Here is a 27,389-nt window from a genome sequence, read left to right on the forward strand (position 1 = left end):
CAGATTCACATTTAATCTGTTAGAAGAGGTCTGACAATAAGAAATTCGGCTCAACTGCAGCATTCACACTGTCACACTGTCAACACTTAAAAAGTTAGCATTAAGTTTTAGTCTTCTAAATAATTAGTGAACACCAGTCTGCCAACAGCCTGCCGTCTTTTTAATCATTCAGAACACCAAAAATATACATGAATTATTACTTAGTAAGTTACTTAATGTTATTTGTTGTGGTAAAGTTATTTATGTAAAAGATGATTGAATATTATCTTTACTGTAGGTTGTGGTGTTCTTTATAATGAATTAATTTAGAACTTGTTGAACTCATGCTTTCCGCAGTAATGATAGTATTTATTAGAGCTTCAATGTTATGGCAAAACTAAACCTCATGTCTCAGTGTTTGAAATAAGCACAAGCCCGCAAGCCCTGGTGCACTGGCAAAATGCCTTCCGGGCTTCCTTCAATTCTGGATTTTTTTATAGCAGGGCTTGTTAAAAAAAATTGATGCCAAGCAATAATATAGGATCTTATATAGGCTTGTTCATCCAAAATTCCAATTTGAATGACTGACGTATAAAGAAACTTTTGTTTAATAAAAAGCTATTGATATTTTATGGCTGTGTAAATTGTGCTTATATAAATAAAAGAAGGCTATATCATAGTTACATTGTAGTTCAGAGCTCAATTAAAGACATGAATATATCCCAAATCATTAAAAGTGTCAAAAAAAGTAGATACAATAGATGTATCATAGTGTAATACTCATTGAGGGTGTGGTAGTATTACAACAAGTGTCTGCCTCCAGTGATTTTTTTGGTGCAATTTACTGCCTTCTCCTCTAGCATTTCCCCTAGCGAAAAAATGTTATTTTTTCCCCAAAAGTCATGATGTTTTCCCAGTTAATTAAATACAGATTCTGTGAATGAATAAAAAAGCAATGAAATTATCAAAAAAATCAAAAAAATCTTGACTAGCTCTTTTACAGCATAATGTATGCATAAAAAGTAAAACCATGTATATTTGCTAATATATTTGCTATTTCAGCATGATTTTGTATATTTCCCAAAGTAAAAAAAAAATCCAATTTGGAAGGCACAGCAAGGCGGTGAAATTAATTTAAAAAAAAATCACTGACCTCTCATCAAAGGGGTCCTGGGATCCACCTTGGGCAATTCCTGGTGGTATCTGAAAACGATCACCATGCAGTACTCGGTTTTACCTTGTTTACAATTGATAAAAAGTGACAGAATTATGGCCCCTTTTCAACATAGAATTTGTCAAAACTTGAAGTTTGAATGATATATTTCAATAAATTAAAAGGTACAATGGATTTATCAATAATTTTTAGAACATGTGTTTAACACTATAAAATACAGGTCAAGTTTGACCCAGGTTACAATCCACAAATGTTTGATAAGAGTTGTGGCCCCTATACACAGAATTGGTTTACTATTCCAGTGACAAGGCGGCGTATGGGGGTATTCATCATTCCTGTGACAGCTCTAGTTGAATTTTGTTCAAATAATGAATAACCATAAATTTTACCTATTTTCAGATAATTGAACCAAGGCTGCACAAAGTTCGAATAGACGAAAATTGGGAAGTGGTGGACACGATCTTGGTCTCCGTTTTGATAGCAGAAAATATGACGGAGACAAGCAAGTTTGAGTGTGAGGCTGTGAATCAGAATATAGGGGGGGACACAGTCAGATCCCGTACGTTTGAAGTCATCGTCATGCCGAACAATGGTGGGTATTTATTTGATGCACAAGTTCAAGAGATTTTCAAATTGTGGATAAAATTACCAAATTCATAAATCAATCAATGTTTTAAATGATCATTAAATCTCTGAAGTAGTTGAGTTTTAGATAAAGGGACAAGTTGAAGTTTAGGCTTGAGGGGTGTGGTTGCTTTAAGATTTTTTTCAACAATGAACATTTGTTGTCTGTGACTGAATTGAAATTATTGTTCTGTCTGTTGAAAATATTTCAGATTAACTATTTTGATTAAATGAATTATGTTGTAGGTCATATTAGTTCAAGAAAAGAAATATCATGAATTAAAAAGCTTTTTTTAAAATCTGGGTGTTTAAATCAAATGTCAATATTATAACTGCGAGTATCTTTTTTTGTATCCTGTTTTTGGTACTTTCAAGTTGAAAATTGTGTAGGAGGATTGATCTGTTGTCCCATGTCTAGTGTACTTCTAAAAAGAGAATTGAGGTTTACGCAATGTCTTTTTTTTGTGGTGTACAAAGTCATGTAGATAAAATTTTCTAGTTTGTACATGTATGTATGTATGTATATATATATATATATCTGTGTGTGAATTTTAAAGGTCATTCTGGCATTTGGCTGCTAGGTAAGCTATTGCATGCAAGCAGTTTAAAAGCTGACGTTATGTTAGAAAACAGACCATAAACCCTAATCCTTTACCTCCTACGTATTAACAGTACATTGAAGAAGGGAATGAAATCATTTGTATCCCATTATTTTCTTTGATAAAAAAATATTATAAATGTTTCTTTCGTCTTTTTTTTTAGAAGAAAAGCAGTGGTTTTGTCATACCTTATATAGCCTTTGCCTCATTATAGCTGTCACTAAGTGCAGATACTTAACCCTTTGCATGCTGGGTAAATTGTCGTCTGCTCAAAAATGTCGTCTGGTTTATTCTAAATTTCTTTCAATTTACTTAAAACTTTGGGGATATATTGACTGAGTGGCAAACAGCTTGGAACCTGACCAGGCGCCGAGTTACTCGGCGTCTGGTCTGGTTCCAAGCTGTTTGCAAAGCCTTTAAAATCGCCATCAGCAGCTTAAGGGTTAAACCATGGCCATAACTCAAAACAAAATTGAGATATTCAAAAGAAACATGGTGCACAATTACTAGAAAAAAACAAGCGGACAAGCTTTGGCGTTCACTCTGCGTCACTCCTGTTTCTTTTAGTCCTGTCTATAAACGTTATAAACGACCTAAAAGCATTTGATTTAAAGTGTTGTCTGTAGAAGATGTAGTTAATATATGTAAGTAATAGCTATTGTCTAATAAACTTCGGAGTATAACATTTTTTGACTGAGGGTGTGTGAACCTATTTATAATCGATCATAAAAGCATAATCTGTGCATAGGTGGCAGTATCAGTTTGAGGTATTATTAGGTACACTGTTCCTAGCTGGGGTGCTTGGGAAGGGGGGGGGGGTGTTGATTAAGTGATATACTCCCTTAGTGGTTTCATACCATGAGTGTACGAAGCTTGGTTGTGGTTTGAAACCACTGAGTGTATATTCCATACATCCCTAAGTACTAACTGGGTAAGGATGATATCTTACTGAGTACCATTAATTATAAAAATTCAAGGGGTACATGGATTATACACCCCCTCCATGTGATCGCCCTAGCCCAATCGTATAGCGTAATTTATGTAGGAGGTAAGATATTAATTATTATATTCGCCCCAAAAACTGTTTCACCATCTCTGACTCACTAATTCTAGCACCTATGAACCTGAGCTATAACCTATAAAAGTGATAGATAGTGTATGACTAATAATTAAGTCTATTTGATTCTAATAAATATATTAATAAGACTAGATAGTGTTTATGTATTGTTTAAGGATGCATGGTAATTGTTACAGGTCATGTTAACTGTGAGTTATTTATCCCGGTAAATGTAGGTCTCAGAAGTTAATATTTTTCCAGGGTTATTAAATTACAATAATTCTGTTTGAAGCATGCCTCAATTCACCCCATGATTAATAACACATATAACAAGTATTCCTACTTAAATATGAATCTCTGAAAACTGTTTTGAAATAGAACACCTCTTTACTTGAACTGTGTGTTTATCATACATTCTCTGTACAATTTTCATGTACAGCTCATTTCATAATATTTCCAAGAAAGGCCAGCTAATTGAAATTTAACCACAGAAAGCCATGAATCACAGAAATTACAAGGCATATTTTGAGGGTTCAGTGCATTAATACTTTAAACTAAAGGGTTTCACATAAGTAGATATGGCATGGTTGTATCCAGTCAGTGTTTCTCGGATTTGTTTGTTTTCTGAGAAAGGGAGACAGGGTTGTGGTTGGCTCGGGTGTCCGGTATGAGCTCAGGCACCTGGGCTACCTGGACAGGTGATATGGGCACAGATGGGGGAGAGAACATTGGTGTGGGTGGGTGGCAGATCAGACAAAGGAGGGGCGAGATGAAACATTATCATAACCAGTCTAAGTGTAGATTTATTTTGTGTGCATGTCAAAGCTCAATAAATTGTATAAAAAATCATCAATTTTCAAAATTACTGAATATCAGAAATAGCCACAATTAAGATGGTCACTAAAATTTCTAAACAACAAAACAGTATGGTCATAGTTTTTTTTACGATATTCATTTAAACATGTTGGTCGATCTGCATGAACATAATGTTTTTAGATGCTGTCAACTGTTGTTTTTTGTAAGACTTTAATGAAGCAAGACCCAGCTTTTTATTCCAATATATACAATCTATCCTGAAATTTCTCCAATTCCCTGCATGTTGCTGATTCCAAAGGTTTTCATTCATTGTCAGAAATTTTTGGGAAATCTCAGTACTTATCTCCCTTGTAAGCTGCATTGCTTTCAATCACGGGTCGAATCACCCATCACCAGAAATTCCAGGAAATATTTGTACTTACCTCCCCTGTTATCTGTGCTTCTTTTTTAATCAAAGGTCAGTCACTCATCATTGGAAATTTCCAGGAAATATCTTAACTTGCCTCCCCTGTTGCTTTCAATGAAAGATCAATCACTTATCAATAAAAAAAATCCAGGAAATTTCTTTACTTATCTCCCTTGTTAGCTGTGTTGCTGATTCCAGGTTTAGTAACTCATGCTTCCCTGGAAAAATCTCCAATCTGTGGTAGTCTCCTTTTCACCAGAACACCACTTGATAATGAAGTTTCAAGAATAATCTTGGCAACAATTTCCTCTTTGATACCTTTTGAGTGCTTTGAGAACTTAAAAATACTGATAAGCCCTCTTGATTTAAAGTGCTGATAAGCTTAAAAACAATAAAATAGTTTGGGTTTTAATGTTAGAATGGAGGTGTCTATATCTTTACACTGAAAAGTATTTCGCTTAGTACAATGTCAATGTTCCAGGGACTCGCTTCGATAAGATAAACAAAATAAATTAGTCTGAAACCTTATCCTGCACTAAATAGTGCAAAATCTACACAATATTAATTTTTTCTTTCACTATTTTTTTTTATTAAATTTTGTTTTTGTATTAATTTAAACTCAGTTTACCCCAAAAAACAGGTTATGCCTTGAAGTTTACCATCTTAAGCCTCAGGATCATTATTGAAATGTGGCCCATATGTGTTTTAGACAATATAAGTTTAGTCTTTGACCATTATCTGAATTATTACGAGAGTGATTGATAGTGGAATTTTGATGGCTAATGGGTTCATTCAATGGATTATGGGTAATGCTAATGCCGATTTAATGGTTTAGTAAATCAAAAATAAACAATAACTTTTACATGTAAAACGAAAGAATGAAAGGCGCAAATTTTTCAATATGCTCAGATTTCGCAAAGGAATTTTGCAACTTAGCTTAAAAAGCAGAAAAATGGACCATTACATCATAATAAACCTCTCAAATGTAATGGTTTAGTAAATAAAAAATACACAATAACTATTACATGTTAAAAGAAAGACGTAAATTGTTTAATATGCTCAGATTTTGCATAGGAATTTTGCAACTTAGTTTTAAAAGCAGAAAAATGGACCATCACATCATAATAAACCCCATGCAAACAAGAGAGCTCATGGAATCGCTGAAAAGCCTTATTAGGTGTTTAAAGTATTTGTAACATCTCAAGATATTTGGTTTAAATTCTGTGGAAATGTTTGTTTAACCGCAGAAAATCTTAAGTATTGTAGTAATGGTTTAGATTCACTTGAAAGCGACAGTGCCTAAGGTCACCTATAGAATTTAATGGTTTAATTTGTACCAAAAATTGCAATTGTACCTAAATGTCAAAAAAACGATGGTCTGCTTACGGCCTACCTTAAATAACTTTGCAAAGTACTTGAGGTCTTCAGTTTCTGTTAAGTAAATATGAAACCCTATAATTAGAAAATTGATGCAAGTTAGCATAATATAGCCACTTTTGTTCCAGTGGTATTCGTAAATCAGATAATTTGAATGATCGACATTCCGTTATATTCAGAAAAACACAAAACACGAATTAAAAACAGCTCAGGCAAAAAATCTTCAAGTTCGACAGTGGAGCATTTATGTTACTACGAGGTAATTGCCAGCCTTTTAAAAGGTGAATTGAGAGAATTTATAGTGAATAATACAAATTACACGGCCTGAAATATTAGCCATATCTTTGATCAAATACCATGCACAAGTTCGTTAAGGAATTTTTACAGTGCAGAAGTAGTTTTGAAGGACCAAAACACTGAATATTCATATAGTCAAATGTCATGTCCTTGGTTGAACATAAAGTGTGTATAATAATGTTAACAAACATGTGTAGGTGTTTTGAGAGCTTAAGCAAATTTTATGAAGTACAAACTTTAATATCAAATTTTGGCTCAACAAAGCATTTGCATTTTATCGTTAAAGTGTAACACTATATGGTGCCAAAATATTTGACACACTATCCAATCAAGAATGTTTTGTGATTTTGTGCTGATTGATTCTATTTTTAGAAAGACATTTGCATTTGTAACCAGGATGTGAATTTCAGTCGCTATAACCACTTATTTCTTGAATATTTTTGTTATTTGAAAATATGTTATCAAGCAGATGTAAGACATTGTTGATAGGACAATTTTATACAAAAAATATTCATCTGGTTGAAAGAATTTTCCATTAAAATTCAAACAGTTTTCCAACAAATCTCAGGCTAATAACATATTACTTTGTAAAATTTGCTCAACACCTTATTACCCCCAAAAATATTTCGAAGTACGTAAGATTAACTCTTGAAATAAAATATTGAAAAAAAAATTGAAATTTTGAAATGTTTATTTTTTGCCCTCTTGACCCATTTTTTTCACTTTGGAAGGCCTTTAAAGATGCACTCTCACAGATTGACTGATTTGACAATTTTTTGTCTTTGAACGAGCTTATTTTTGCATAATGTATGCAAACAAGTGATAAAAGAAGACTGACTATAGATTAGATCACATTTTTTTCATATTTATGGTAAAAAAAATATGTTTTATTGCTAAAAGCGTTACTAACGCTTGAAGGAAACTAAAAAATGTGGTCATTTTCAGAACAATTGAGATCTGTTCTATTACAAGTGCGTAATCTTGTATGACTGAACTGAAGGTGTTGATGCCAAAATTAGCTGATTCTGAGACAAAATAGTAAAAAATAATGGCAAAATTCTCAATATGTGAGAGTGCGGCTTTAAAAAAACTGCATTAAATGTTTGCACTCCTCTTTCTGTCTTTGCCGCAGATTGAGCATTCCGTACATCTACTTTATGAATATGTCGATAAACATTAAAATGATAAAATTTCATATCAAAGGATTAGAAGTGGACCGAGTTATTTTAGAAATATTTTATATTATCTGCTGTAAGATTGAAGTAAACGTTGTGAAAATGTTCTAAGGCGAGTGTGACAGTCCTGTCAATATATTGATATCGCCTTTGATTTATAGTTCAAATAAGCACTGCATATGCTTCTTAATTGTTAAATGCTCATAATGCAATTATTTTATCACAAACTTACCGAATTCTTTTTTAAAAAGACTGGCATGAGGTTTGCAGAAATTATGATTGTTTAGACATGTTAAACCCTGTCATTATGAAGCTTGTCCATCAAAATAAAGATCTTTAAGTATAGGTTATAGTTCATGCTTTGCAAATTTGAGGTAAGCCATCCATCATTAGGACGCAAAGATGTGTTAGTGCATTTTAGATATTAAATTAACATCGAGATTATTTTTATGTTAAGTATAGATATTCATTGACCTTTATAATATTTTTTGCAAGGATTACATATTTTATTCACACCATTATGACCTCACTATTATTATGTGACATATTAAAGGGAGTTAATACAACTAAATTCATTATCATAATAAAGTCCTTTTATCAAATAGTTTCTTAAATAACATATAATGCTTAAATTTTAAAACTTTACATTTTGTTACATAAAAATGATACTTTACCAATCACATTTTTTGTATTATTGATGGATCATCTAATTTCTTCCAAATGTGCAACATTGACTGCAAGTTTATTAACCATTTAATGAACTGGTGCAATTGGTATTTGCTCAAAGTCATCATTTATAGTTTGTAATATACCTGAACTAATACCGACTTGTTGTTCATGTTCAAAAATTCTGGTAAGCACATAATAAGTCAATAAGTGAATAGATTTAGTCCCGTAGGCTAAAAAATGAAATAGAGAGCACATTTACATTCTTGACACTGATTGGCTTGTTGGAAGAGATGAACTATATAGTTCCATGAGGGGTTTCCAGTGATGCATTTTTTACATTTTAATATACAAAATGTATAATAATAACAAAGATGTGCAAATTTTAAATCTTACTTTGAAGAAAGTTAATATTGCCATGTCTGGAAGGCTTTAACAAAAGTCAATTTGATAAAATGTATATTCCTGTCAGAGTATTTTAATATGTTTGTCTTACAGCCCATCTATTAACAATAAATTTGACAATAATATTAAATAAATAAAATTGACAAATATGTTTTTGCCACCAATTGTGCAATCATTTTGCTGAATAATTTGATTTGTGATCCATCAACCATACTGTTGCAGTCAAATACATATTTGTCAATATATATCTGTGCTCTCTAATTTCATCAACATATTGATGAAGTCTTAAATATTGTCTACTCTCACTTAATATATTGTCAGTAACTTCAGATATTTACAACAGCATAGTCAATTTTATTGAAGGGTTGCTATCAACAATACCATATATTTAAATTGTCACTGATGTGATTTCTGTTAGCCTTTGGTAACTAAAATGCTGAGTGGCATTCATTCCTCTGCTGATACATTGAAAACAATTATATTCAGTTAAAATACTTGAAATAATGTACGAAAAATGAGATTATTATTTATGGTTTCAGCAAAAAAACATTTTTCAGAACTTGGTTATCATATTCCCTAATCTTAAAGCTTACTTGATAATAATCTTCAGAATACTGATAATATGAGAGAATTTATCAATTAATTACCAGCACTGGCCCCAGGGGTCCCAGAACAGATGGGAGAAGCAGAGGAAGGGAGCTGTGTTTCATATAGAAGCCAATGAGGCCAAAATATAAATTGTTGGTTGTTAACCTAAGAATGTGAAAGACTGATGGCCATTTTCTATTCTTTCTTTTTTTGTTCAACATTCCTTTGTCAGCATGTGATGTTTTTTTTGTTTGTTTTTTGCAAATCCCCACTCCCCCCCCCCCCCCTCCCAAACACACACAAACCCAAGGTGTAAAGACAAGCTACTGTCTCATTGTTTTATCAAAAATACAAAGAGTTACAAGCCACAACCCAGGATTGAGTTCAAATCGACCAATAAAAGATTCACTTCTCTTTTATTTCCTTGAGAAAAACAAACATTTGAAAACTGCTTGTTAAAATAAAAACCTCAGCTCATTTAACTTGTACTTCTTTAATTTAATATAAAAACCTAGTGTCCAAGATTTTCAGGATTTTCCAAAATGAGTCTGACGTAAAAAAACACTAGACTCAATTTTTTGGCCTGATCTTTACTTTGCTTGGAACTAGTTCTGTGTGAGAAAAGACCAGACTGGTCGCATGGTATTATAAGATTGGTTGTAAGAATTCATTGATTCAAAAGAAAATAACAGAAACCAGTCCAGGCAGTAGCAGACAACATTGGCTGTGCTTGATTTTGTCACCAGAATTCAAATGATTGTGTTCCCAGAATGTTGCTTGCAGAAAATAATAGTGAACAATTTATATTTATGTAAATTTTATGACAAACTGCTTCTTTTACTCACAGTGATTATCATGAAAGTGTTTTAGTGATATTTTAGTGATTGTATTTCTGAAAGAAAAATATTTAATCTTTATGGTAGAGGGAGGTTCTCAACATTGTATTTGTTGGCAATTTATGACAAAAAGAATTAAAAGAGTGTAAAAAATGAAAGAAAAAGTGACGGGAAATATGTCCTGGCTTAAATAAAAGTAATTGGAAAGTATTAAGACTATTTAACGTCAGTGCAAAAATAACAGTTAAAACATTAATTTTATTATTCTTGTGTAATTAACCGAAATCTTATTAACTAGATGAAAAAAATTTAGGATTGACATTTGTGATTTTCCTTGGAACAGCACCTGCAAATTTGGATTATAACTTGCTAAGACAAAGTGAAATTTGACAGTAAATGGTGTTTAAAGATGTAAATGATGTGTTTTTATTTGCAAGGCAGTTCTTGGCTTGTAAATATCGTAACTGAAATGGCTTAACCAGTTTTTTTGAGAAAATCTGCAGAGAAGAAAAATGGACTTACAGTATTCTTACTGCTGAGAACCCATGTCAATCAAAGAACTATTTTTTATGGAAAAAGGAATTTTAGCTTATTTGTTTTGATAATTGATTTGTGGTGTTTGACAATGGAACTGAAGTGTGTTGTGTTTATTTTATTTTTCATGTGCTGCCTTCCACCCATGGCCACTACAGACACAAGCAAAAGGTAAATGTTTGATTATTTTTTTTAATAAGCATATTGTTTTTCACTGGAAAAAGTATAGAAAGTGTTGGTGTCTATGTTCGCAGTGTATTGTCGCCAATTGCTTGATTATAATATTTTTAATATTTGCCATAACTTTGAAAATCTTATATCTTGAAAATTTGTATGTATGTTAAGAAGGAAAATGTGCATTACCAAGAATTAACACTCAGACTGCAATATTTATGCAGTTATTCCCCTTGCTCAACTCTGAAAAATGGAACAGCATTGACATTTGTTTGTTGTGAATGTTTGATCCTTGAACATTCTATTGCATCCACAAATATGTCCTTCATTGTGATAAGTGATTGCATACATAAATATTGTATGCATTGTGATAAAGTCAGAATTGCATCCACAAATATTGCCTTCATGGTGATAAAGTGATTGCATCCACAAAGGTGATTGCATCCACAAAGCTGCCTTTACTGTGATAAAGTGATTGCATCCACAAATTTTAAGCTGCATTTATTCTGATGCACTGAAAGCAGCCACAGAACTGTCTGCATTCTGGAGCAGTGATTGGGGCAACAAAAAATGCCTTCTGTCTGGTGCAAAATCATTTTTATATGTATACCATTTAAGAATTAAGTCTTATTTCACAGCATCTCATATAATGGGAAGACCATGTTCTTGGTGTGCATTTTGGCCACAACATTTTGGTTCCAAATTGCCTGCAATTTTCTGATCAATACAGGAATTGCAGTGATCAGGGGAAAATAACATGAATTGGATTAGATGTCTGGCGAATATTCTAACTTCTGTAGAATTAATTTACTTGAGCCCAAATTATTCTGAGGAAAGAATCAAGTCAATAAGAATTTCTCCTTTATATTGGGTATTTACTATTTTTCCAGTGTATGATATACATTATGTATAATTACTGTTTGCAAATTAACTATATAAAGTGTACATTTGAATGAATGTCACTTTACATATAACTTGGAACTAACTACTGAAGATGCAGGCTTAAAAAAATCCATACAAGAACACTGCAGTTTAGCATTGGTTTTTCTTAAATCTTTGTAACTTATGGTAATAGGTGTAGCTTTAAATTCATTGGCAAGAAAATGTGTGGCAGTGACAAATGAAGATCTTTGAAGTGTTGAAATTGACTGTTGAAGCTGCTATTGGGGTTGTACGAATTGACTGTCACTTGCAGTGCAAAATGGCATTGTGACATTGCTAAGATTAACATGTTGACAACCAGTTAATTTGATAACAGTAGTATGGAGGAAGCAACAATTTAAGGAAATATGCTTTTTTTTATATTCAACATCTATTGTTTAACATTTTTTCTCCCATGGTTTTCACACATGGTTTTTGCCATTTAGATTGTCAATCAAAAGTGGTTCTCCAGGAGAGCCAATGTTGGTCTTTAAGTGTAACATCTGGAGTAACTCTTGATTCAGTGTTCTATGGAAATGTAGTTTAAGGTCAGACGAATGGCCAGGTATATCATATTCAACAAAAGTTCTCAAATATTTTACTATTGATAAAGTGTATCCCGATTAAGATGAGTTTAAGAGTAACCTGAATGACTGTTCTAAATAAGGAATCCAACTTGTACCTAATGTAGGAAGCATTATGTTTTACTAGACGTGTAAGAAAACAGGGACAAAATTTTATCTCAAATTTGCGTAATTGAAGGCTTTCAATTGGATTTAATAAAAATGGTGGGTACAGGAAAGAAAGAACAGATTAATATCGCGCTCTGTTTGGGGACAGGAGCGTGATTGTTTTGGAGAATGGAAAATTGTAAGCTTTTATCAAAAGGACTGTATTTATTTAGTCGGAAAAATAAGTTAGCAAACTGTTGATAAAGCATGTTTCGAAGTGCAGTAGCCAATAATCATTTGTATACTTGCAGCATAATTATGTTGTATATTTGAATTCAATTTATATTTGCCAAATCTCAAAGATCTGGGTTACTAGGTGAGTTGACACAGTTCCTCTACATTACTTACGTCTGGTCTGACAGCGCCTTCGCTTACATTATATATGGCCTATTGAAGTCTGGCTTGGCTGTGTCCTTGGCAGTACCCTTATTTTGCCCGGGTTGAACAAAGTTCATGTACATTATGCCTGGTCTGACAATGCCTTAGCTTACATAATATATGGCCAAGTCCAGCTTTACAATGTCCATTTAAATTTCAAGTCTGGTCCGACTGCTCCCTTAATATGGCTCAAGGTCAGACATGTTTTCCTTTAAATAAGGTTTGGTCTTACAAAGCCCTTCTATGGTCCAAGGTTTGACATTCACATTAGGCCTGATCTGACAACACACTTATATGATCAAAGATTGGAAAAAATTATGTTGACTTGCCGTGCCTGAATTTTGGGATTTAAAAAAAAGGAAGCTAATTACAAGGAATGGCTCAAGTTTGTGTTTGCTGAAAGCTATACTTGTTTGTATTTTTGTCATTAAAATGCCATTGCTTATGTCTGTTAGATATTGAAACTCAAATGTCAATTATATGTCAGTAATGCTTAAAACTGCTCATTTTACAAGCTTTTTGAGTACCCAGAGTAGCAGGTTCAAGTGCCCCAAGAAGCTTGCTGGTGGGTGCTAATAAATTCTTGAGTTATGAGATTTGTAAAAGCCCTATGGTCAGCTGAACTGATAAGGAATAGTTTATGGGGTGTCCAAAAACAGCTGCTTCTTATAGATGGAAGCATTTATCAGGGTGTTGATATACGGACTGTTATGGCTAGGAACTTAATCAAGACATGATTAATTACTATTTGGGGAGGATATCTCAGCTTGTGGTCCCTTGAATTTTGAAAATCATACTCCAATTGTTGATGTCAATGGCTGTCAGAGTCTACCAACAAATTGTCCATCTAGTTCACTTGGTTAGTAACCAGTAAGTACAACCTGAGAAGACAGATGATTGAGTGTGAGGAATAAAAATTCTTCAAAGAAACCAATAAGCAATTGTTTGTATACTTGGACAATAAATTCAAAATAAGACATTACATTGTTTTATTATTGCGCCACCTGCTCTGCCGAGACAGGTTTATTAGATATGGTCAGGGTTTGTACGAGGGTTTTAGAACCAGTGGAAATGAAGCATTTTACTATTTGACAGTTTACTGTTTGACTGAAGATTTACAGAAAAAAACAGCTGATTTTTGAGTGCATTTTTTTTTAATCTTTGCACTTATTTAAAGTTAGCCAAAATGGTAATTGATTGGTCGAAATGAATGAAATACTGTTGACCAATCAAATTGCTTTTATGTGCAAACTAACCGAAAGATAACCTTTGGATAACTTATCCAGTTTTATATGATTGGCTGCTGCCTGCTAGAGAAGGTTTTGTCACTTCTGGGTTTCTTAGCTGCAATACTCTTTCTTTTGAGGTCACTGGAAATGGATTGCATAATCTCAGAATCGATTATAGCTAATTTGCTTTATTCTTTTTAAATAGATGAATGGTTGAAAAACAGTATAAATAATTTGTCTAAACAGACAAAAAAATCTTAATTTTATCATTTTCAAAAAATTCTTCAAAATAACAAAAATACAACATACAAATTTGCTTTCATGTACTTTTATTGTTTAACAGATTATGATTTTGATTGCAAATTTGAAAATTGATGGAAATGTCTTGACCGATTATTTCCTGTGATCGATTACGATTTTAGACCGCTTTTTTTTTTTTTTTTTTTTACCGTTTATATCATGATAAGTCCTTCACTCAGTGAAATGAAACTTTGATAGCCCAGTTAAATACCTATGTACATAATATGCTTTTACTTACGATGATAGTGCACTTTGAAAGTTTATTTTTTAATGTGTAAAACTGATTTGTCATGCAGTTGTATTAATATTACCCAAACATGGAGTTTTTTAAAGGTTTTTCGTCTGCTGTAGATGCCAAGGCTAATGATTTTCTTACCCCCAAGTTTCATTTAGCTCTTGAAAAAAGCTTATCTTAATGTTAATGAAGTGTCTTGTCAACATGAACTACAGTGAAAGTCCTGTTTATTTGAAGATATTTCTTATTATAAACTAAGTGTATGAATATTATATTACCTTACAAATTACCATATCATACTTATGTTTTCGTTTCGAAAGATATTATTGTTTCATAATATTTACTAAGTAAGTTTTATATTTCCAGTGTGATTTGTATTTTCACAACGTTGGGGGGTAGTCTGTGTTTATTAAATCGGTGACAGCTCTTGCAAAGGTACAAAGATCTTAGTTATTTTTTTTAAAACAAGCTTTCAAGTTATATACCATTCTTTTAGGCTTTTCTGTTTTCATGAAAAAAGGTATTAAGCACATGATAGCATTACGCGTAATTGTCATTGTCGTGCAAAAAACTTTCAAGTGAGCCACCTATGAAGATAATAATTCCATGTTCAACAGGGCCATTAAGAACATCTATTTCAAGAGACGTAATTGCAATTGTCAGTTCAGATAAATTAAGTTTGATTTTTCAAGCAAAACGTTTGATTTCTTTTGTGCCACTTTTTTAACACTTATATATTATGTTTGACTGAATTCCTTGATCGTACTTATTGTATTTTATCATATGTACGTTGATTATATGCGTGTGGCCCCATGGAGCTTATTGCATTTGTTCGCAATGATAATGTCCACATGTATACCAAGTTCCATGACTCAGGCTAAATTTATTTTATTTATTACCCCTTGGTCAACTGAAAAAGAACTGAAAAAAACGGTCAACTGAAAAAACTGAAAAAAAGGATTTGTTCAACTGAAAAAAATGAAGAATTTTGGTGCTCTTGGTTTAAATATACTGTAGTATTTGCTGAAGATTTTGAGAAGTTGGCTTTAGGTTGAATTAAGATTCTTAATTGTATTTAGATGACCAAATGTTTCCCCGCCATTTGGGGTCAGTTGTGAGTGCTGAACATCAAGAATGTTTTCTGGGCAGTGTGCTGTTCAGTCACTGCGTGTTTTTCAAGCTGCATGAAAAAATAAAGGAGTTGTTTATTTTGATGCATGTATTTTTGCTCGCTTCCATCAGTTTTTGGAACAGTTACAAGTTTAGTTTAATTGTTATAAAGCTCCGGTTAACGCCACATGATTCTTTGTTTGTTTGTTTAACTAGTCATTTAAATATGCATATTTTTTTTACAAAAGATAAATGGAGTTATTAACTTGATATTAATGGCTTGTTTGTTATTCAAATCATTGAAAGTTGAGGTATTGTCATATTCATAACCCTGTTGTTGTTTTCTTGTCGTTGTTGGGTTGAATTAAGCAGCATTGATGTGCAAAAACATTAACCTAAGCAATAACTATAAAACCCTTCAGGAAATTCAAATTAAACTTGGTACATAATTATGTTGCAAGGGACAATACGCACATATAAAGTAAGGCCAGCAACTCATGCATAAATTATTTCCAAGTTATACTCCTTTATTGACTGAAAATCAACAGACAATCGTTGACATATTAAATTTACTCCTCGGCACTCTTGTCAGCTGTTCTTTTTAATTTTTTACCTCAATCAATCAATGTCACTTAAAAGTGAAAAACACTGAAGTTATTATGTTAAAGGTATTGACATAATTTGCGTTAGAGTGTTTCTTTGCTTGTAAAGAAAGCTAATTATCGTGTCATACATTTATACTTGATCAAGTAAATATCTGCACTCAATATAGTTTACAAGAAAAGCAAAAAAATCATTTTTTTGTACAGCAAGTGCTGCAAGATGATTGGCATGTTACAAAAAATAAGTTGGTTATCCTAGCTACAAATTAAACGAAGGATCTGCTAGCAGAATGTGTCACAGGGCTGAAGTGGCGTCAGGTTCCTTGGGGGGGGGGGGTTGCATTCCTGATGCGCAGTCTTTCGCTAAGACTTGGGCGCAAGCCCGCTAACGCGGTCACAGGGGGTACTCCGAATAATTGGGGAATTAACTCAGTAGAGCCCCTGTGCCTCCTTGCTCTTAGTCCCTGCTAACAGACACCGTTGGTCAGCCTTAGAGTGATTCTGTTTGGCTGCTGTAGTTTCAACACAGAGACTTGTTCAAGTTTTCTGTTCGTTTATTTGTGTATAATGTTCCTTTCAACTCAGAGATAACAAATAACAAGTAACATTAATCCAATTGTAAATTCAGTGTAAAGGTTTGTTTCATGTACAGTTATATATGAAATCTTCATATGTGGCTGGACTATTTAGAAGTCTCTGGTTATGCCACTGTGGCTACGGTTATGCCACTTAGAAGAATTCCGGTGTTTCCTAATTGAAAGTCAAAAATTACTGAATTTCATATATAACTGTACATGAAACAAACCTTTACACTGAATTTACAATTGGATTAATGTTACTTGTTATTTGTTATCTCTGAGTTGAAAGTCAAAAATCCCGAAAAGTCCTTTTTCTTTTTCTTCTAAAATTCTTTATAAGTACCTATTTACAAAAATGTCCTCACCCAATGATAAAATGGTAGGAGGGAACATATTAAGTTCAACCAATTAAAATACCTTTAACAAAAAAGGAAAGGGCCCTATGGCCAATTAAAACTTATAATATAATTATGCAAATAAGAAAAGAGAGTAAGACTTGTTAATTACTCTAAAAACTTTGATGTCTAGGTGTCAGGTGGCTCACTGCACCATACAAAGAAATGTGCTAAAATTACTGAATAAACAGTAAGCCAAAACAAGATTAAACAATTGCAAAAACAACAATAGTCCAGACTCAATCCATATTATCACACTCCAAAAGAACCTAATTTCTTTAACCAAACACAAGAGATTAAAACTGAAATTGCAGAATACTTTTGAAATAGTTTCAAGATGTCTTTTGATACATAAAAACAACAACAACAACAACAACTGCAATATTAAACAATTAGCAATTTTAGCAAAATGAAGAATTATGCATTAAAAAAAATACATAAATAATTTCACCTTAAATTTGCCTTACTACAAATGCCTGATGTGATTGTCTGTGTTTCGCAGATGACCAAAGGGTAAAGCTCTGAGCAAGTGTATTGGCCAGAATTATTGGACTTGCTGCAAAACATGCTTAAAATCATTATGAACGAACGAACGAAAATTTATTAAATGAAAGGCCTCCAGCCCATAATACATGTTACAATGCAAATCGAATATAACAAAAAGCATATATGTAACTAAATAACAGATAATAATGTACCAAGTTTCATGTTAATGGATCCTTGTATAGTTTGCCAAATGGTTGGACCTACTACAAACATGCATAAAATCATTATGAACATGTAATAATGTACCATGTAAAGGTATATCCATGTATGGGCTGCCAAATGGTTGGAATTGCAATTACATGCTTAAAATCTTTATGCATTAGCTTTTAATAATAATGTACCAAGTTTCATGTAAACGTAGCCTTGTTTAGGATGCTGAATGGTTGGACTTGCTACAAACATGATTATAATCATTATGAACATACAATTAAAAATACCAAGTTACCAACACTGTTATGATGAAAAAACTCAATTGTTTTATCTCAATTCTTTGAAAAATATAAAAGAAAATCTTACAGCTCTCTATTTGAATAAAAAATAGCTATAAACTGTGCATAAGTTTCAGAAAGATTGCTTTAGTTCTGGCATCATTGCAGAGGTATCACAAGAAAGCAAGTAATTTAAATTGATGGCAAAAATTGTACATCTTTCTTAATTTAAAATGTTTAATGTTTTTACTTGTCAGTTTAAATGCAATATTAAGTGAGTATGGATATGTCAAAAGCATTTCGTGATAGTCTGATGTCTGCAAATGAAAGCGCCTTAAAATACATTAATTCAAAATAGATTGCAAGATTTGATGATAGAATTACATATAATGAGGTTATGCTTCTAGATTGTGTACAAGTGGATACAGAAGCTGTACTGATAAGCCCTATCTGGCTGTTTTCTTTCCCATGACAAGCTCACACTACTAAGATTGATAAAATGAACACAAAGGGTTAATTTTTTTTATATATTATGATTTATAATGATGAAATAAAAGAATGTATGTATTTTATTGCTAATGTTGTTTTGCTTGATTTTCAATTAAACCTCTGGGGCTGGCATGTTTCAATCAACATCTTAGTTGACTTAAGTTGTAAATTGAAATTATCTTAGTGCCATAGTTTTGTTAATTTCATCTTTGTTTGAATGTAACTGACTTTAGTTGTAAAATGAAATTATCTTAGTGCCATAGTTTTGTTAATTTCATCTTTGTTTGAATGTAACTGACTTTAGTCGTAAAATGAAATTATCTTAGTGCCATAGTTTTGTTAATTTCATCTTTGTTTGAATGTAACTGACTTTAGTTGTAAAATGAAATTATCTTAGTGCCATAGTTTTGTTAATTTCATCTTTGTTTGAATGTAACTGACTTTAGTTGTAAAATGAAATTATCTTAGTGCCATAGTTTTGTTAATTTCATCTTTGTTTGAATGTAACTGACTTTAGTTGTAAAATGAAATTATCTTAGTGCCATAGTTTTGTTAATTTCATCTTTGTTTGAATGTAACTGACTTTAGTTGTAAAATGAAATTATCTTAGTGCCATAGTTTTGTTAATTTCATCTTTGTTTGAATGTAACTGACTTTAGTCGTAAAATGAAATTATCTTAGTGCCATAGTTTTATTTTACACATACTTGTTTGTGTGAATGTAATTAACTTATCAAAGATGAGCCCTAAGTTGAGGAAATAAATAATAAGTAATTATGAATAATTTGTGATATTTATTCAGATTTAAGATTATTGGAGTTATTCTAAAATCCTGAATTGGAACGACACCCTGGACTTTCTGTAACCTGAGTTGTTTCTGAAAAAAACTTTTAGCTCTCTTGGTCAGATCAATTTTTCAGAAATAAACAATACCTAAATCAGTTTTATAATGAAACTTATATGAATATTCTTGTGATCATTTTAAAATAGCTAAAAGGGGATATTTCATGAAAACAACAACAATTTATACATTATTCATTTTAGTGCATGCATACTCTATAAGTATAGCTATTTCATAGCTTGTAATGTACTTTAGTGTGAAAAAAGTATTTCGTGGGCGTAATATTCAATAGGACATTAGTATTCACTGTCAATCAGTGGTGATTGATATTCATAAATGGCTTGCCTCCTGTTGCAATCCATTCAGAAACATTTCTCTGAGTCTGTCAAACATTTATTGAAAATCTTTCTTCAGGAAAATAAACTTTTCATCACATACGAATGCTGACGTAGTTAAAAACTGTTTTTATTATATATATATAATTCTATTTGATCATGCATCCATGATTGTTAAGTTAGAATTCATATTAGAATTTCAAAGTCATTGAACTTTGACTGTGTAGAGGGCTGTGGCTGCTATGTCCAAAACATGTAGTGGCACCATCATCTTTGTCTCTTTATAGGGACATGTCTGCTGTATAATGTTTCATAAAAAAATAATTCTACTGTGACATTGACCAATTCATGTTCGTCTGCTTTATGACATTGCCCAATTTATGTTTGTCTGCTGTATGACATTGCCCAATTTATGTTTGTCTGCTGTGTGACATTGCCCAATTCATGCTCGTCTTCTGTATAACATTGCCCAATTCATGCTCGTCTTCTGTACAACATTGCCGAATTCATGCTCGTCTACTGGATAACATTGCCCAATTCATGCTCTTCAGCTGTACAACATTGCCGAATTCATGCTCGTCTACTGAATAACATTGCCCAATTCATGCTTTTCAGCTGTACAATATTGCCCAATTCATGCTCGTCTTCTGTACAACATTGCCCAATTCATGCTCATCTTCTGTATAACATTGCCCAATTCATGCTCATCTTCTGTACAACATTGCCGAATTCATGCTCGTCTACTGGATAACATTGCCCAATTCATGCTTTTCAGCTGTACAATATTGCCCAATTCATGCTCGTCTTCTGTTCAACATTGCCCAATTCATGCTCATCTTCTGTATAACATTGCCCAATTCATGCTCATCTTCTTTACAACATTGCCGAATTCATGCTCGTCTACTGGATAACATTGCCCAATTCATGCTTTTCAGCTGTACAATATTGCCCAATTCATGCTCGTCTTCTGTTCAACATTGCCCAATTCATGCTCATCTTCTGTATAACATTGCCCAATTCATGCTCATCTTCTGTACAACATTGCCGAATTCATGCTCGTCTACTGGATAACATTGCCCAATTCATGCTTTTCAGCTGTACAATATTGCCCAATTCATGCTTGTTTTCTGTACAACATTGCCCAATTCATGCTCTTCAGCTGTACAACATTGCCCAATTCATGCACGTCCACTTGATAACATTGCCAATTCATGCTTGGCTAACTTTTATAACATTGCCCAATTCATTCTTATCTACTGTACTGCTTGTCAGTATTGTATTAATTGCCAATTTCATGCTCATCTGCTGTATAACATTGCCCAATTCATTCTTGTCTACTATATTCTATTGCCCAATTCATGCTCTTCAGTACTGTATTACATTGCCCAATTCATGTTTGTCGACTGTTTAACACTTCCCAATTCATGCTCGTCAGTACTGTATTACATTGCCTAATTCATGTTTGTCGACTGTTTAACACTACCCAATTCATGCTCGTCACTACTGTATTACATTGCCCAATTCATGTTTGTCGACTGTTTAACACTACCCAATTCATGCTCGTCACTACTGTATAACATTGCCCAATTCATGTTTGTTGACTGTTTAACACTACCCAATTCATGCTCGTCACTACTGTATAACATTGCCCAATTCATGTTTGTCGACTGTTTAACACTACCCAATTCATGCTCGTCACTACTGTATTACATTGCCCAATTCATGTTTGTCGACTGTTTAACACTACCCAATTCATGCTCGTCACTACTGTATAACATTGCCCAATCCATGCTCCATATTATGCCTCTGCAGTATGAATGAGACAGATCAATTTTTTATTTTCCTTCATTAGGGGATGACGAAACTTGAGTGGCCATGAGTTTTGTTGTGGACGAATGAGATAATTTAATTTGCATCTCGCAATTTCATTGTCAGAGTTGACGATTTGAAATATTGTCTCATTTGATTATTGTCTTCAAAAGCCTCTAAATTTTCTTGATTAGATATTCTACAAGAGGCGGTTCCAAACAAAGGCAGAAAAATACAGAGCTGCACTGTGAGAAAAAAGAAATAATGGGAGGATTTAAAGACAGTTGTTTTATTGAAACAAAAGCCTTTGTTTCAAATCATTTTAAATATTTGAATTTTAACTAACATTCTTGTGATTTTTATTACTTATTTATTATTCATTTGCGGAACAATAAAATATTTTACGGCTGGCTAGGATTACAGAAGATAATCTCGAAGCTCCAAATAAACATTAAATTCATTTGTCCAATTTTTCGAAAACTTCAAACATTTATAAACTAGTATGTATTGTGATATTGAATGTGTTTAGTGTTCAGACGGCTTGCTCAGCCAATGGAATCACTGGACAGATTTACATTTTATCATCTAAAAGAGCTATGGCAAGCTCAGCCAATGGAATTGCTGGACAGATTCTCATTTAATCATTTAAAAGAGCTCTAACAAGCTCAGCCAATGGAAATTCTGGACAGATTCACTTCTAATAATTTCAGGAGCCAACACTCAATCCATATTATCACACTCCAAAAGAACCTAATTTCTTTAACCAAACACAAGAGATTAAAACTGAAATTGCAGAATACTTTTGAAATAGTTTCAAGATGTCTTTTGATACATAAAAACAACAACAACAACAACAACTGCAATATTAAACAATTAGCAATTTTAGCAAAATGAAGAATTATGCATTAAAAAAAATACATAAATAATTTCACCTTAAATTTGCCTTACTACAAATGCCTGATGTGATTGTCTGTGTTTCGCAGATGACCAAAGGGTAAAGCTCTGAGCAAGTGTATTGGCCAGAATTATTGGACTTGCTGCAAAACATGCTTAAAATCATTATGAACGAACGAACGAAAATTTATTAAATGAAAGGCCTCCAGCCCATAATACATGTTACAATGCAAATCGAATATAACAAAAAGCATATATGTAACTAAATAACAGATAATAATGTACCAAGTTTCATGTTAATGGATCCTTGTATAGTTTGCCAAATGGTTGGACCTACTACAAACATGCATAAAATCATTATGAACATGTAATAATGTACCATGTAAAGGTATATCCATGTATGGGCTGCCAAATGGTTGGAATTGCAATTACATGCTTAAAATCTTTATGCATTAGCTTTTAATAATAATGTACCAAGTTTCATGTAAACGTAGCCTTGTTTAGGATGCTGAATGGTTGGACTTGCTACAAACATGATTATAATCATTATGAACATACAATTAAAAATACCAAGTTACCAACACTGTTATGATGAAAAAACTCAATTGTTTTATCTCAATTCTTTGAAAAATATAAAAGAAAATCTTACAGCTCTCTATTTGAATAAAAAATAGCTATAAACTGTGCATAAGTTTCAGAAAGATTGCTTTAGTTCTGGCATCATTGCAGAGGTATCACAAGAAAGCAAGTAATTTAAATTGATGGCAAAAATTGTACATCTTTCTTAATTTAAAATGTTTAATGTTTTTACTTGTCAGTTTAAATGCAATATTAAGTGAGTATGGATATGTCAAAAGCATTTCGTGATAGTCTGATGTCTGCAAATGAAAGCGCCTTAAAATACATTAATTCAAAATAGATTGCAAGATTTGATGATAGAATTACATATAATGAGGTTATGCTTCTAGATTGTGTACAAGTGGATACAGAAGCTGTACTGATAAGCCCTATCTGGCTGTTTTCTTTCCCATGACAAGCTCACACTACTAAGATTGATAAAATGAACACAAAGGGTTAAATTTTTTTATATATTATGATTTATAATGATGAAATAAAAGAATGTATGTATTTTATTGCTAATGTTGTTTTGCTTGATTTTCAATTAAACCTCTGGGGCTGGCATGTTTCAATCAACATCTTAGTTGACTTAAGTTGTAAATTGAAATTATCTTAGTGCCATAGTTTTGTTAATTTCATCTTTGTTTGAATGTAACTGACTTTAGTTGTAAAATGAAATTATCTTAGTGCCATAGTTTTGTTAATTTCATCTTTGTTTGAATGTAACTGACTTTAGTCGTAAAATGAAATTATCTTAGTGCCATAGTTTTGTTAATTTCATCTTTGTTTGAATGTAACTGACTTTAGTTGTAAAATGAAATTATCTTAGTGCCATAGTTTTGTTAATTTCATCTTTGTTTGAATGTAACTGACTTTAGTTGTAAAATGAAATTATCTTAGTGCCATAGTTTTGTTAATTTCATCTTTGTTTGAATGTAACTGACTTTAGTTGTAAAATGAAATTATCTTAGTGCCATAGTTTTGTTAATTTCATCTTTGTTTGAATGTAACTGACTTTAGTTGTAAAATGAAATTATCTTAGTGCCATAGTTTTGTTAATTTCATCTTTGTTTGAATGTAACTGACTTTAGTCGTAAAATGAAATTATCTTAGTGCCATAGTTTTATTTTACACATACTTGTTTGTGTGAATGTAATTAACTTATCAAAGATGAGCCCTAAGTTGAGGAAATAAATAATAAGTAATTATGAATAATTTGTGATATTTATTCAGATTTAAGATTATTGGAGTTATTCTAAAATCCTGAATTGGAACGACACCCTGGACTTTCTGTAACCTGAGTTGTTTCTGAAAAAAACTTTTAGCTCTCTTGGTCAGATCAATTTTTCAGAAATAAACAATACCTAAATCAGTTTTATAATGAAACTTATATGAATATTCTTGTGATCATTTTAAAATAGCTAAAAGGGGATATTTCATGAAAACAACAACAATTTATACATTATTCATTTTAGTGCATGCATACTCTATAAGTATAGCTATTTCATAGCTTGTAATGTACTTTAGTGTGAAAAAAGTATTTCGTGGGCGTAATATTCAATAGGACATTAGTATTCACTGTCAATCAGTGGTGATTGATATTCATAAATGGCTTGCCTCCTGTTGCAATCCATTCAGAAACATTTCTCTGAGTCTGTCAAACATTTATTGAAAATCTTTCTTCAGGAAAATAAACTTTTCATCACATACGAATGCTGACGTAGTTAAAAACTGTTTTTATTATATATATATAATTCTATTTGATCATGCATCCATGATTGTTAAGTTAGAATTCATATTAGAATTTCAAAGTCATTGAACTTTGACTGTGTAGAGGGCTGTGGCTGCTATGTCCAAAACATGTAGTGGCACCATCATCTTTGTCTCTTTATAGGGACATGTCTGCTGTATAATGTTTCATAAAAAAATAATTCTACTGTGACATTGACCAATTCATGTTCGTCTGCTTTATGACATTGCCCAATTTATGTTTGTCTGCTGTATGACATTGCCCAATTTATGTTTGTCTGCTGTGTGACATTGCCCAATTCATGCTCGTCTTCTGTATAACATTGCCCAATTCATGCTCTTCAGCTGTACAACATTGCCCAATTCATGCTCGTCTACTGTATAACATTGCCGAATTCATGCTCTTCAGCTGTACAACATTGCCGAATTCATGCTCGTCTACTGAATAACATTGCCCAATTCATGCTTTTCAGCTGTACAATATTGCCCAATTCATGCTCGTCTTCTGTACAACATTGCCCAATTCATGCTCATCTTCTGTATAACATTGCCCAATTCATGCTCATCTTCTGTACAACATTGCCGAATTCATGCTCGTCTACTGGATAACATTGCCCAATTCATGCTTTTCAGCTGTACAATATTGCCCAATTCATGCTCGTCTTCTGTTCAACATTGCCCAATTCATGCTCATCTTCTGTATAACATTGCCCAATTCATGCTCATCTTCTTTACAACATTGCCGAATTCATGCTCGTCTACTGGATAACATTGCCCAATTCATGCTTTTCAGCTGTACAATATTGCCCAATTCATGCTCGTCTTCTGTTCAACATTGCCCAATTCATGCTCATCTTCTGTATAACATTGCCCAATTCATGCTCATCTTCTGTACAACATTGCCGAATTCATGCTCGTCTACTGGATAACATTGCCCAATTCATGCTTTTCAGCTGTACAATATTGCCCAATTCATGCTTGTTTTCTGTACAACATTGCCCAATTCATGCTCTTCAGCTGTACAACATTGCCCAATTCATGCACGTCCACTTGATAACATTGCCAATTCATGCTTGGCTAACTTTTATAACATTGCCCAATTCATTCTTATCTACTGTACTGCTTGTCAGTATTGTATTAATTGCCAATTTCATGCTCATCTGCTGTATAACATTGCCCAATTCATTCTTGTCTACTATATTCTATTGCCCAATTCATGCTCTTCAGTACTGTATTACATTGCCCAATTCATGTTTGTCGACTGTTTAACACTTCCCAATTCATGCTCGTCAGTACTGTATTACATTGCCTAATTCATGTTTGTCGACTGTTTAACACTACCCAATTCATGCTCGTCACTACTGTATTACATTGCCCAATTCATGTTTGTCGACTGTTTAACACTACCCAATTCATGCTCGTCACTACTGTATAACATTGCCCAATTCATGTTTGTCGACTGTTTAACACTACCCAATTCATGCTCGTCACTACTGTATAACATTGCCCAATTCATGTTTGTCGACTGTTTAACACTACCCAATTCATGCTCGTCACTACTGTATTACATTGCCCAATTCATGTTTGTCGACTGTTTAACACTACCCAATTCATGCTCGTCACTACTGTATAACATTGCCCAATCCATGCTCCATATTATGCCTCTGCAGTATGAATGAGACGGATCAATTTTTTATTTTCCTTCATTAGGGGATGACGAAACTTGAGTGGCCATGAGTTTTGTTGTGGACGAATGAGATAATTTAATTTGCATCTCGCAATTTCATTGTCAGAGTTGACGATTTGAAATATTGTCTCATTTGATTATTGTCTTCAAAAGCCTCTAAATTTTCTTGATTAGATATTCTACAAGAGGCGGTTCCAAACAAAGGCAGAAAAATACAGAGCTGCACTGTGAGAAAAAAGAAATAATGGGAGGATTTAAAGACAGTTGTTTTATTGAAACAAAAGCCTTTGTTTCAAATCATTTTAAATATTTGAATTTTAACTAACATTCTTGTGATTTTTATTACTTATTTATTATTCATTTGCGGAACAATAAAATATTTTACGGCTGGCTAGGATTACAGAAGATAATCTCGAAGCTCCAAATAAACATTAAATTCATTTGTCCAATTTTTCGAAAACTTCAAACATTTATAAACTAGTATGTATTGTGATATTGAATGTGTTTAGTGTTCAGACGGCTAGCTCAGCCAATGGAATCACTGGACAGATTTACATTTTATCATCTAAAAGAGCTATGGCAAGCTCAGCCAATGGAATTGCTGGACAGATTCTCATTTAATCATTTAAAAGAGCTCTAACAAGCTCAGCCAATGGAAATTCTGGACAGATTCACTTCTAATAATTTCAGGAGCCAACACAACCCAAAATCCATTTAGCAGATTACAACTGCCAAATTTCCTTTTAGTAACAAAAGACCCCACGAAATTTCAATTTAGTCATTTATTGGTTAACTATGAAGCTCCTGC

At 32.7% G+C, this 27,389-nt stretch overlaps 1 protein-coding gene across 1 annotated transcript in view; it reads left to right on the plus strand.

Moving 5' to 3' along the window:
• Positions 1–27,389, plus strand: part of LOC128214072 (muscle, skeletal receptor tyrosine protein kinase-like) — a 63,777-nt gene that overhangs the window by 11,460 nt on the left and 24,928 nt on the right. The window contains exons 4-6 of the mRNA XM_052920325.1: positions 1,553–1,745; positions 2,335–2,358; positions 10,692–10,704. Of these exons, the coding sequence (XP_052776285.1) occupies positions 1,553–1,745; positions 2,335–2,358; positions 10,692–10,704 (230 nt within the window). The remainder of the gene's footprint in view (positions 1–1,552; positions 1,746–2,334; positions 2,359–10,691; positions 10,705–27,389) is intronic.

Source organism: Mya arenaria, chromosome 13 (assembly GCF_026914265.1).
Source record: "Mya arenaria isolate MELC-2E11 chromosome 13, ASM2691426v1".
Lineage (NCBI taxonomy): Eukaryota > Metazoa > Mollusca > Bivalvia > Myida > Myidae > Mya > Mya arenaria.